This window comes from Carassius carassius, chromosome 29 (genome assembly GCF_963082965.1).
Source record: "Carassius carassius chromosome 29, fCarCar2.1, whole genome shotgun sequence".
Lineage (NCBI taxonomy): Eukaryota > Metazoa > Chordata > Actinopteri > Cypriniformes > Cyprinidae > Carassius > Carassius carassius.
Window position 1 is genome coordinate 6,211,556 of NC_081783.1, and position 14,448 is coordinate 6,226,003.

At 34.5% G+C, this 14,448-nt stretch overlaps 1 protein-coding gene across 3 annotated transcripts; it reads right to left on the reverse strand.

Annotated features, from left to right (window-relative positions):
• Positions 1-2,439: 2,439 nt before the first annotated feature.
• slc7a2 (solute carrier family 7 member 2) lies at positions 2,440-14,248 on the reverse strand. 3 transcript variants are annotated; one of them, XM_059515554.1, is made up of 12 exons: positions 14,040-14,248; positions 12,012-12,386; positions 11,775-11,930; positions 11,133-11,298; positions 10,888-11,024; positions 10,568-10,790; positions 9,371-9,510; positions 7,048-7,150; positions 6,489-6,688; positions 6,230-6,396; positions 5,040-5,148; positions 2,440-3,879 (listed from the first exon to the last, which is right to left on the reverse strand). In XM_059515554.1, exons 2-12 carry the CDS (start codon positions 12,379-12,381, stop codon positions 3,725-3,727), a joined length of 1,926 nt encoding a protein of 641 aa, XP_059371537.1. In that variant the 5' UTR covers positions 12,382-12,386; positions 14,040-14,248; the 3' UTR covers positions 2,440-3,724. The 3 variants fall into 3 exon arrangements, with proteins under 3 accessions (XP_059371537.1, XP_059371538.1, XP_059371536.1); XM_059515555.1 differs by lacking the exon at positions 9,371-9,510 and adding an exon at positions 8,832-8,968 and having other exon boundaries at positions 12,012-12,399; XM_059515553.1 differs by having other exon boundaries at positions 12,012-12,399.
• Between the last annotated feature and the right edge of the window lie 200 nt (positions 14,249-14,448).

Sequence of the window (14,448 nt, forward strand, 5' to 3'; positions counted from 1 at the left end):
CTCAGTGACTAATTTACAATGCAATCTACAACTAAAAATTAAGTATTTAACATGGAGAAAGACTTGAGCACTGGATAGCAGAAGAAACACTTTCAGATGCTCATGCTGTCCATATTTAAGGCCACTGCTTGCATCACTTTGTCAGCTGGATTAAACATATTGTCATGTATTGAATGACCGCAGTGTACAACGTAGTGTAGATTGTTGCTTATTCATCATAGTGTTTCAGAAAATGTTAGATTACTTAATTGTAGAGTAAAAAAAATCTATAAAGTAAATAAAGTGGGAAAAAATGTTAATTTTACAAGACAAAACATACATACATACTTGCTCCTCTTCAACATCATCAGACCTTCTGGTTGTTAAACAACAGATGAATACTGTACATTGTAAGATATCTCTGTCAAACATTCAGCGATAGTTACACAACACATGTAACATAGGTTAAGATAAAAAATAGTGTTTATCAGAATAAAAAGAAGACATGAAATAGTGTTATCCAAACAGCTTAACATCTCAGGCATATACTGTAAGTTAAAATAATTAATACTAAATCTTACAATTAAACACTTTAACAAGACAGGTCAATCATGTAGACATGCAGTGAAGCTGGACATTCACCATTATCATGGCTTTACCGATATTTCTTCGGGTGTTCCACATTATTTAATAATGCCACTTTACCACGTATCCCATACATTTAAAACTAAGTATAAATGCTATAAATGGTTGCTTCCTTTTCTTTTTTTTTTCTTTTTTTTTATTTCTTTTTTTTTTTCTTTTTTTTTTTTTATTATTTTTTTTTAACAAACTAACAGTGGAAGAAATCTTAGGATACTGTCTGTGGAAATACTTTCATGCAAAAAAAAAATTTGAAAAAAAAAACAAAAACAAAACCAAGCTATCCCTTTTTCATCAAAACACATTTAAAAAGCAAATTGCTTCAAACACAGAGGTATGTCTTACAGGGGTGAAAATATTTGCTATGCCAACAATTCAATGCTATTCTAATGATTTATTAATAAAAATTAATAAAATAAAACAATTGTAAAAAAAATTAGATCACAACTTGGTCACTACTCATGTTTAGTTATTTTGCTACTATTCATTATAATGTATGTTTTATATCTATTATGTGTGTTTTATATTAAGTCACAAATATAAGCTTATATTGGGTAAAGAATCAATTCCGTAATCAATGCATTGAATTTCTAATGCCAGATTGCACACCCCTAACGTCCTGCTATCACATCACAGATGAGAGCATCAGCACTGAGAGGTGTTACAGTGATTGTTCATGATGGCAGTGACTGTAAAGGCAGAGCTGAAAACACAGGTCTATCAGCTGGTTGGTGAATGCCGTGGATAACAGCTAGTTACTATTATAGTTTATCTGCTGTTCTTTAACATGGGCTAGTCTTCTCTATGTGCGTCACATATTCCACAGTGCCTTCATTTCCTGTCAGTTTCTTTTTCTCCGTCGCAACACCACAGTTCTGTAGATGCCTCTTACGTTCATCACTATGCCAGATTCCATATCCAAAATAAATGAAGAAACCTGTGGAGCGATATAAAAGTTATGATTTCTATCAAATTTGTATTCCATTGCATTTGGATCCATTAGGATGCTTAAAGGCAATTCATCCAAAAAAAAGATGATCAAAGGACAGTTTGCCCAATATAAATTTATGGATGAATAAAAAGTTCAAAAGACTGGCATTTATTTAAAATAGAAATATTTTGTAACAATATAAACTACTGTTCCAAAGTTTGGGGTCAGTCATTTCCCCTAAAAAAATAAAAAATAAATTAATACTTTTATTCAGTAAAATGTGCTAAATTGATACAAAGTGATAGTAAAGACTTCTCTTGTTACAGAAGAGTTCTATTTTAAATAAATGCTGTTCTTTTTAACTTTTTATTCATCAAAAAATCCTGACAAAATGTCACAGGTTTTAAAAAAAATAATAAGCAGCAAATTGATTATGAATCAGCATGATCATGTGGGACACTGAAGACTGGAGTAATGATACTGGAAATTCAGCTTTTATCACAGGAATAAATTAGGTTTTAAAGTATATTAAGATAGTAAACCGTTATTATATTTCACAATATTACTGATTTTTTTCTGTATTTTTGATCAAATAAATGCAGCCTTGATGAGCAGAAGAAATGTCTTTAAAAAAAACCACACAATTAAAATCTTACTGATCCCAAACCTTTGAGCAGTAATGTAGATAGATAGATAGATAGATAGATAGATAGATAGATAGATAGATAGATACACATTGTTATTAATGGTTGTTCCAGATTCTTAGCCTCTCAGTGACTAATTTACAATGCAATCTACAACTAAAAATTAAGTATTTAACATGGAGAAAGACTTGAGCACTGGATAGCAGAAGAAACACTTTCAGATGCTCATGCTGTCCATATTTAAGGCCACTGCTTGCATCACTTTGTCAGCTGGATTAAACATATTGTCATGTATTGAATGACCGCAGTGTACAACGTAGTGTAGATTGTTGCTTATTCATCATAGTGTTTCAGAAAATGTTAGATTACTTAATTGTAGAGTAAAAAAAATCTATAAAGTAAATAAAGTGGGAAAAAATGTTAATTTTACAAGACAAAACATACATACATACTTGCTCCTCTTCAACATCATCAGACCTTCTGGTTGTTAAACAACAGATGAATACTGTACATTGTAAGATATCTCTGTCAAACATTCAGCGATAGTTACACAACACATGTAACATAGGTTAAGATAAAAAATAGTGTTTATCAGAATAAAAAGAAGACATGAAATAGTGTTATCCAAACAGCTTAACATCTCAGGCATATACTGTAAGTTAAAATAATTAATACTAAATCTTACAATTAAACACTTTAACAAGACAGGTCAATCATGTAGACATGCAGTGAAGCTGGACATTCACCATTATCATGGCTTTACCGATATTTCTTCGGGTGTTCCACATTATTTAATAATGCCACTTTACCACGTATCCCATACATTTAAAACTAAGTATAAATGCTATAAATGGTTGCTTCCTTTTCTTTTTTTTTTCTTTTTTTTTATTTCTTTTTTTTTTTCTTTTTTTTTTTTTATTATTTTTTTTTAACAAACTAACAGTGGAAGAAATCTTAGGATACTGTCTGTGGAAATACTTTCATGCAAAAAAAAAATTTGAAAAAAAAAACAAAAACAAAACCAAGCTATCCCTTTTTCATCAAAACACATTTAAAAAGCAAATTGCTTCAAACACAGAGGTATGTCTTACAGGGGTGAAAATATTTGCTATGCCAACAATTCAATGCTATTCTAATGATTTATTAATAAAAATTAATAAAATAAAACAATTGTAAAAAAAATTAGATCACAACTTGGTCACTACTCATGTTTAGTTATTTTGCTACTATTCATTATAATGTATGTTTTATATCTATTATGTGTGTTTTATATTAAGTCACAAATATAAGCTTATATTGGGTAAAGAATCAATTCCGTAATCAATGCATTGAATTTCTAATGCCAGATTGCACACCCCTAACGTCCTGCTATCACATCACAGATGAGAGCATCAGCACTGAGAGGTGTTACAGTGATTGTTCATGATGGCAGTGACTGTAAAGGCAGAGCTGAAAACACAGGTCTATCAGCTGGTTGGTGAATGCCGTGGATAACAGCTAGTTACTATTATAGTTTATCTGCTGTTCTTTAACATGGGCTAGTCTTCTCTATGTGCGTCACATATTCCACAGTGCCTTCATTTCCTGTCAGTTTCTTTTTCTCCGTCGCAACACCACAGTTCTGTAGATGCCTCTTACGTTCATCACTATGCCAGATTCCATATCCAAAATAAATGAAGAAACCTGTGGAGCGATATAAAAGTTATGATTTCTATCAAATTTGTATTCCATTGCATTTGGATCCATTAGGATGCTTAAAGGCAATTCATCCAAAAAAAAGATGATCAAAGGACAGTTTGCCCAATATAAATTTATGGATGAATAAAAAGTTCAAAAGACTGGCATTTATTTAAAATAGAAATATTTTGTAACAATATAAACTACTGTTCCAAAGTTTGGGGTCAGTCATTTCCCCTAAAAAAATAAAAAATAAATTAATACTTTTATTCAGTAAAATGTGCTAAATTGATACAAAGTGATAGTAAAGACTTCTCTTGTTACAGAAGAGTTCTATTTTAAATAAATGCTGTTCTTTTTAACTTTTTATTCATCAAAAAATCCTGACAAAATGTCACAGGTTTTAAAAAAAATAATAAGCAGCAAATTGATTATGAATCAGCATGATCATGTGGGACACTGAAGACTGGAGTAATGATACTGGAAATTCAGCTTTTATCACAGGAATAAATTAGGTTTTAAAGTATATTAAGATAGTAAACCGTTATTATATTTCACAATATTACTGATTTTTTTCTGTATTTTTGATCAAATAAATGCAGCCTTGATGAGCAGAAGAAATGTCTTTAAAAAAAACCACACAATTAAAATCTTACTGATCCCAAACCTTTGAGCAGTAATGTAGATAGATAGATAGATAGATAGATAGATAGATAGATAGATAGATAGATAGATAGATAGATAGATAGATAGATAGATAGATAGATAGATATGTGTGTGTGGGGGGGGGGGGTACATGTCTCGTGTGTGAGTCACATGCTAGAACAAACTTCATTGGTTAAATACTTGAAAAAGAAAAAAACAAACAGGGTGCTGGGTTTAAATCTAAATGAGGCTAAGTAAACAATGACAGAATTTTCATCACTGAATAAAACGTCCTGTCCAATTTTCCACCAACATAAACCTAACCTGTGAAAACCAGCCTGGACCACCATAGAACTTATGCTCATCTAAGCTGATCTTTTCTGCAGGGTTTTCTTACTTTTATTTCTGATTATGCCTGTTTTTCAAGCAAACAGCCTTGAAATTGCAATGAGCCCTTTATATTTGTTTGAATGTGGTTCAGGATTGTATCCTCTGTGTGTTTACTCAAAGTTAGCACGTACCTATAGCCATCCAGATGGAGAAACGGATCCACGTGTCTCCGCTGAGCTGAACCATGAGATACACGTTGACAAATACACTCAAGATGGGTAGAAAGGGCAACAGAGGAACCTGAAGCAAAAAATACACACTACTTCAAACATGTGCTTGACTGCACTCTGCTTAGCACTCGCTTATGAAATGACCCAGACTAAAACAGAAAAAACACCATGAATGGAGACTCTCTCGGGTCATATCACATTGTTTTTCATGTTAGATAGCAAGGATAGCACACAATACGGCCCTCCAAAGAACACAGAGTGCTTGGCAAACACAGATATTTTATACAGGCTATTACCCTAAAACCCAGTGCTCTTCTGGACAGAATACACATCAAGATAAACAGAGCAGCAACAGTTCAACATGGTGCACGTTTATTAAAAGGAAAGTACACCCCAAAATGAAAGTTCTGTCATTATTTACTCACCTTCACATCATTTCATTTTAGATTTTAGGCAGCTTGTTGCTGCTCTTTTCAATACATTAAAATTGAAAGGATTGTAACAGCAGTCCTCATATAACCTGTGTACTATGTAAGTCTTGTGAAGTCATAGTGGACACCATTCACTTATATTGTATGGAAAAGAGCAGTATCCTCACAGAGAAAAAAAAAACAGGTTTGGTGATAATTTTGGGGTGAATTATCCCTTTAAGAGTGTGAACACCATGTATATTTCATAAAAAAAAATATGTTTATTGAAAAATATGTTAATTGTTATAAGGTTTAAATATTTGGGCTCAAGTCTCAAGACAGTTTTCGTATTTATAATGTTACAAAATATTTATTTTTCAAATAAATCTTTTTGTCTATCGAACTTTCTATTCATCCAGGATTCTTGAACAAAATGCATCGCAGTTTACAATTTTTAAAAAAAAAATAATAATAATAATTAAGCAGCACAACTGTTTTCAAAACTGATAATAAGAAGAATTGTTTCGGCATATTAGAAGGATTTCTGAAAGATCTTCTGATACTTGTAATGCTAAAAATTCAGCTCTGCCTTTGCAGGAATAAATTAGATTTTAAAATGTAATCAAATAGAAAACTGTTCTTTTAAACTGTAATAATATTTCACAGTTTTACTGTATAAGAGACCATAAACTTTTATAGTATACATGTATGTTAAGTATGGAAGATTTCAAACCTACATACCATGAAGGAAACCTTCTTCCTTGTCTGAGGTTGTCTGCAAATCAGAAGGATGCACATGATGAAGATGAACAAAGATGCCCCTAAGACCCCCAGGGCCCAAGGCTCCATAGCAATAATGGCCTGTCCGTAGTATGTGTTGAGTGAGCTAATAACACACACAACAAACACTGCAGGGAAAAACAAACACAGATCAGAAATCTACCCCATTGTCATCAGTTAACTTAAAGTCAAATCGGTCTCTATCTGCTCCTGTACTAACCTATGATCACAACAGACACGTTGACCGCAGTGGAGGTCTGTTCAGTGGGCAGCAGTGGAGGGTTGAGCAGAGAGCGCAGGGTTACGCGTCCATCCTTCAGCATGTTCAGGTGAGACTCAGACTCTGTCAGTTCAGACTCACCAACCTTTTCCTTGCCTTCACTGATCCTAGACCTCTCAAACGCAGCATCCGGCTGATACCTGACACGTGAATTTTAGATTTAAATAGCTACTTCATGCAATTAAAAACAGAAACATTAATGAATCTTTTTTTTGTTAAATATGATAAATGCATCATATTATGTGACAGTGTCATTTAAGCTCTACAGAGAATATCCTAAGATATTTTCATATAAAATCTGTTCAAAGTCAAATCATAGGTTTATATTCCACTGTTGGAAGATGACACATGAACAGTAGATGGCAGTATATAATTCTCACTGCATAATTCTGGCTGTAGGGGTTGCACCAACTGGTCTGCATCCTTGTATTAACAGCTGGATTGCAAAGAGTAATGCTGTCACCTTGAACTTTTTTGAATGCAAGGGATATACACTAACCTAAGGATTAGAACACAAGCAGCCACCAAAGAGTATGCCAGCAAGGTTCCGATAGACATCATGTCCACCAGCGCTTTCAAGTCAAATAGGAAAGCCATGACAGCTGTTGGGTAGTAAACAAAAGCAGAAGTAAGATGAAGTTAAAAAAAAATAATGAATTAATGCATATTTATATCACAGTAACGTCTATAAATTAAGTAGTTTACATACAGTGGCCCAAATATTTAGACACTTAAGCCGTACTTAAAATGCATTAATTGCATGGCATCATGACAATTGAAATACCTATATTTTCTCGTGAAAAATGTAAAAAAATTCAACGATGCTTACAATTAATTCCTAGGTTGATAACCAGAATGTTTTTTTTGTTTGTTTGTTTTACTGGATTTTGAGTTTAGCTTGAAAAGTGCGTTATTTTCCAACTTGTTTCACATTATATTGATACTTAATACATTGAACTTACAAGTGTGGCTTGGTTGTCAAAAAATATTTCAAGGCCATTATACAACAACAGAGCATGCACAGTTTATTATTTCATTTGTGTTCACTGCATAAAATAAATCTTCCAGTTTGGAGGAGCCTGATTGGTTAATCATGAAATTTCCAAAGTAATCCAGGTGTAAATGAAAGCTTCAGTAAATGTACTGTAATGTAATGTAATCAATACATATTTCTTTATTGGTGGATGTCTGACTTCAATAGTATTGGTATCTTCTGATGAAATCCACACCAGATGTGACCTATGACTTCATATACAGCTGTTTAGACTTCCCTCACAGTAAGAAGGCCATGTACACTAACAAGCATACAGTGCTACAATATAGACTTAACATGTGCAATGTGCAGGGGGCTCTGAAAACCATTATCTGCCCTGGGTCCTCATCCCTTCACTAAGCTTACCCTCTGCTTTCTCATTCTTTAGAAGTCCTTAGAATCCATAAGCATCCACTGAGCACCCCCTGCTAGCATCAAAGTGCTGTATTACCACTCTGTAGGGAAGTACTGAGTCTCTCCCTGCAGCTGTCAGCAGTATATTACACATCTGCACCTGACACATGAGTTCAGATATACAATACCGCTCAAATTTTTTAAATAATTGCTTTATAATTTTTTTTTACAGCAGAATGTAATATGCTCACCGAGCAAGGCTACTTTTATTTGATCAAAATAGAGTAAAACAGTAATATTTAGCTAAATGTAAAATGTTTTCTATTTTAATGTATTTTAAAATGTGATTTATTCCTCTGATACAAAGCAGAATTTTCAGCATCATTATTCGAGTCTTTATGTCTTTAAATGTCTTAAAGCTGTCACTTTTTGTCAATTTAATGCATCCTATTTTAATCTTTCTCCAAACTTATGAATGGTAGTCACAGACATATCATCCATATTTCACAAAATATTATGTGGCAAAAACTTATGTGGAAAATATATATATATAATAGATAGAAAACTTAAATTGTATTAACATTTTCTAGTATTACTTTATTACTAATATTACTGTTAGTCTGTTTAAATAAATGCAGCCTAAAGCATAAGAGGTTTCTTTATAATATTAAAAATGAATGATTCCCCTTTCTTTTCTACATATCACTTTTGCATGCAATAACTAGCTTCCACAGAGATTTCTATCATATATTGTATAATCACAGCAATTTTTGCACCACCACCACAGCATGCATCCATTAACAGGCTACTGTAATTAAGCAGCCACACTGCACCTTCACCAGGCTGACACAAACAGGACAGCAGGCCATGCAAGGCCTACCTCGGTCTTAGCTTACCCGCGGTAGCGCCTGCTGCCATAGTGGCAGCCACTGGTGACTGACGCTTACTCACTTTGGAAAGAAATCTGAATAGCACGCCATCTCGTGCCATGGCAAACAGAATGCGGGGAAGAGGGAACATAGAACCCAACAGGCTAAAGACAAAAAAGGAGTCATGGTTCAGACACCTGCTACTCTAGAGGGGGAAAAAAACATATTAACCAACACCAGCAAGTGTGAAGGAGCAAAAACTGACCAAATGCAGCCAATTATGTTTTTTCAGTCATTTGTAATTATTGGAAGATTTGTTTTTTAAAAATAAATGAGCATACATAGACAAACTGATATTCACTGAACTGCCATGAACTGCTATGACTTTTTGGGATTTTATTCATTTCCTTGATTCATCCAGGCTCGGAAGTTACCATTTTTAAAAGTCCTGATAATTTGATGTTTTTATAGAATAATTCTTCATATTATACATTTCCGCTCTTTTTCACATTTGCCTGGTGGACCACATTGGCGGTTTGCATGGCAATTGTGCCTCCATCTCTCACCTGCAACTACACCTGAAGACATTGTAGCAATAAGAGGGGTCTTCGTCTTAGGATTGATTTGGGCTAACACTTTGAAAAGCACCCCATCCTGTGCCATAGCATAGATTACACGCGGCATTGGGAAAATGGAGCCCAGCAGACTGCATGTGAAGCAAAGACATCAGCAGAAGCAAGGGGTCAATTAATTACATGCTGCAGACCTGATCCCAAACACTTCTGCTGCTGGGTACTGTTACAGGCCACCACAAACAATGATTTTGATTTTAAAGTCAACATGAAATCTAAGAGTTGCAACTTATTTTCAACTCAAAAATACAAACACAAAAATTATTTCCCAATAGACAGAATTAAGTTTGCTTATGTTTGTTTTTTACTCTAAAAATATAATTACAGAAGTAATATGGTTTTCCAAATGGCTGTTTCATGTTGACTTTAGGAAATATGAAATATGTCAGTACTTTGCAAATGGGACCAGATGTACAGTTAAATCATCTTGATTTTTCCTGGGAATATTGCACAAGAGCCTAAACTAATATCATCCTATAAAATGTTTTAGTAAATTCATAAAACTACAGTAGTGGCTAAAATCAGAATTATCAGTCTTAAGCATAAAACTTTTATAGCAATATGATAACAGCTTTAACTACTTTACCAATCACACACCTTGATGTTTTTGAACAGAATAGAACTAATATTCAAGCAAATACAATAAATATACTGTTAAAATGAGTGGGTTGTAATTCATGCTGCTTTAGGGAGCATTGCTAATTACCAAACAATAGTCCTTACTGATTTATGTCACCAGGAAAAAACTAAACCACATTCCACTTGAACATTTTGTTCTGAAAGAGAGCATGTATAAACCTTAATCATCTTAAAGCTTATAATAATAATCTGGTTAATTAAATGCTATGTATAATTATTTATATGGCTCTCTTTCAAACAAATCACCATCAAAAAGTCATTAGAGATGCAAAGCATAGGAATAAATCCACCAAAAGACCCAACTAAGAACTTCATACAAATTAATTAGGAAAGAAATGTTTTACTGAATCACAAACAAATGACAAAATGAATAAAAGCATTTTTATGTAACTATTCAGAGTGTTTTGATATCGGCATGCTGCCTCAATATACAATCTTCTAAGAAGCCTTGGCCAGCAGAACAGTATTATAGGAGCAAAGAAAGATGTTTACCTGGTTGATAAAGCACAGAGCGATCCTGCCGCTACAACATATTTGGCAGGCCCCCAGCCCACATATTCAAAAGCCAAAGGCAGGGGACTCCTCTCATCCAGCAGGTAGTAGGGCATCATGAGGGTGAGGGCGGCTGAAACACCAAAGTAGGCGAGAAAGCAGACCAGCAGGGAAACAACTATCCCAATGGGAATGGCCCTCTGGGGATTCTTCACCTCCTCACCTGGTCACAGTTACAAATATCAGAAGTATTTGAGCACAAGACTAGACTGAAGAACCGAAGCTAACTGTTGTATAAAACAGAAGAAGTGATTGAATACCTGTGGTTGCAATGCAATCAAATCCCACAAAGGCATAAAAGCAGGTGGCGGCACCAGCGAGTGTCCCACCAAAGCCATAAGGGAAAAATCCCCCTGACCCATAATCGCTAGTGACATTAGCAGTGTGTGAGAGATTCCTGTAAGCCGATTTTAACATTTTAATGATTATGATCATAAACAATTCATACATTAGGATTAATTTGTTAAGATATAAAAAGGAAAGTAATTTAAAAAATATTCTTCACCTTTTGACAATTGTAACATTTATGAGAGATTCCTCAGATATATTCCAATTGAGCGAGTCTCCTTTGACAAACCCAGAGATAATAACAAACACCAGCACAAGCACGTTTACAGCTGTGAAGATTTTGTTGACCCAAGCTGATTCTTTCACCCCAAAGGAGAGAAGGCCTGGGGCGAAATTACGGCAACAGACATTTCAATTCAGTTTAGGAAATAATTCATGTAATAATTTAGCTGCAAATATGCATTCAGGAGATTTTAGATTTTTCTATTTGTGCTAAACTTAAATGATAAAAGACATTTAAATGTATTCATTTATCCAAAGCAACTTACGCATGAGGAATACAACAAGCATTTCATCTTAAAGCAGCAGTAACAGAAGAACTACACTCGCAGAAAAAAGGTACAAAAGCTGTCACTGGGGACATAACCTTTCAAAAGCTACTCGTATGTAACATATAGGAAATATGTACATCTAAGTTACTAAAATGCACCCTATAATGGTAAATAAGGTAAAATGGTGTACCTTTTGAAAGGGTACCGTCCCAGTGACAGCTTTTGTGCCTTTTTTCTGAGAGTGTGGCAATACAATAAAATAGTACAAGCCAGAAAAAGGAGAGATGAATGAAGTTCATTATCTTTACCTGACAGTAATAAGATCAGGCAGACAGCAAAGAAATCAGGGTACTCTGCTAGGCCAGGCAAACTCATTCTGAAGTACATTTTGCAGAACTTTTCAATGTGGCCCCCTATAATCTCATCAAACGTCCCACTCCAGGCACGTGCCACACTAGATGTCCCTGTTCAAAAAAAAATATCAGTTTAGGTAGGAAATTCTGTATAGAACTGCATGCTTTAATATATTGCTAAACCATAATTACCTATGACGTATGACAGAATGAGGTTCCATCCTGTTATGAATGCCCAGAGCTCCCCCACAGTCACATAGCTGTACAGATAGGCTGAGCCCGTCTTTGGTACCCGCGCACCAAACTCGGCATAACACAGGCCGGCCATCACAGATGCAAGAGCAGCGATGAGGAAAGACACCACAATGCTGGGGCCTGAACTGCCTTTGGCTACCTCCCCTGCGAGCACATAGACACCGGCCCCAAGTGTACTTCCCACCCCGAGGGCAATCAGATCAACAGTGGAGAGGCAGCGGCACAGCTTGGACTCTTCCAAAGAGTCCTGGTCCACATTCTTCCTCCTCACAAGGGAGCGACCAAATGTGAGGCAATGTTCCAGCATTCTTCCTGTTACCACAAACTGTCAAATAAATAAATCAAATATACAAACTTTTTTTTTTTCAAATGAAAGGATACCATTTATTTTCCTTTTTATGTTTTAAATACTCAGGACCGAATCTGAGCAGTGAACATTTGTGTAGTTTTTGGCTAGCATTGCACACAATAAATGCACAATGAAATTATTAGATTCTGCAAGATTGTGAACCAAGGTAGAGCTGAGGCATATAAAAGAACACTGTATTATTCAATAACACTTTTGGCCTTTGTTCTTACTTGCACATCTATAGTTAAAGCAGGTTTTAGCATTGCATAATGTACAATAATGCAAAAGCCTTAGGCATTATTGCATAATAGTGGGATAAAGTGCTTTCATCTTGAAAGGCGTAGGTATTTGGCACATCGCTTATTGGTCAGTGCGCTTCTGTGCAGTTAAAGAGTTAAATTAGTTATGAGCCACTGGCATCAAGTTAATTGAAGGTAAACATTCTTTATAAATGTATAAAGTATTATGAGTTTATATAAAGTTTATATCAGGTAGATTACCACAGAGGTCTGTGCTGTCATGATTAAATATCATAGCACAATCTCTTTAAATACTGTATATCTAAATAATATAATCATATATATTATTATTATACAGTACTATTCAAAGGTTTGGGTTCATTAAGAAACTTGATCAAAAATGACAGTAAAAATATTTATAATGTTACAAAATATTTCAATTTCAAAGAAATGCTATTCTGTTCATCAAATAAAATACTATCAATATTAAGAATTATCACAAAAAATGTACAGTATAAATGATCACACAAATATAAAGCAGGAAAAAACATTTTTAACCATTATTAATAATTGAGCAGAAAATTAGCTTAAGAGAATTATTTCTGAAGGATCATGTGACACTGGAGAATTAAGCTAAAAATTCAGTTTTTCCATCACAGGAATAAATTACATTAAAATTAAATTATTTATAGGAAAGTTTATTTCAAATGTGATAATATTTCTCTATATTTCTTTTTCACTGTATTTTTTTGAAACTTTTGAATGGTAGAATACTTCTTTATATATATAAACACCCACAAGCAAATACTGTAGTATGCTATACAGCACAGTTTTAGAGATTTGTTTTCCAGTCTAAATTGAAGTTGCAGACCAAATTTGCAGTGAAGTTACTTTCAAAAGAACTTCTTTTACACATAAAACAAATATTTTTACAAATGATTTGGCACATTGTGGTGTGTGTGACAAAACTGCTGAGCATTAGCGTTACATCGTGTCTGCTTACAACCTGTGAAAGGTGTTAAGAAATCACACAGGCAGAGAAGATTGACATGCATGAGGCTGTAGCCGTGAGGGCTCATCTTGCTTAACCTGACAAACAACTCTGAAGCTCAGATACAGCGTAGCATATTTTATAGCTGGGCCAGATTTGATTAAGTCTTACTGTAATAAGTGAATGGATATCATTATTCTACAGCAAGGAGTACAGACACACTTTGCACATGCAATGGTCATAGATTAACATATATACATTAGTCTGCTTTAAAATTACATTTTCAATGTATCTGCTAAAAGTATTTGAGTGTATGTAAATGCATGTGATCAAAAAGAAATGATTGACAACTATGTATTTTCATAAACACAAAATCTAAAACTTACCACCTGATGAGAGAATTGCCTTATGGACGTAATGTAATGTTTTACAATTTCATGCAAACACACACATACACGCCTCCGTACACACGCCTCTCAGGGAACTCCACTGATTTCTTTAAAAACCTCACGGCTCAGAGAGATCCAAGTCAGTCCTTCCAAAGTTTGCTCCTTCCTTCCTCAAGCTCAAATGTCATGTCACCCCACAACTGCACTAGTTTACTGCCTACTTTCTGGTTTGCCTTAACTTGTCCTACCCCGCCCCCTCACCACCCCCCTCCCCCCCTCCCCCATGAGGAGGACTGGTCTGGCCAAAGGGGAGGAGAGACACTTCACACAGAGTGAGGCAATGCAATGCTTATTTTCCTATTCAACCAGGTCTCTCTTATTCAAAAAAAAAAAAAAGAATAATGCT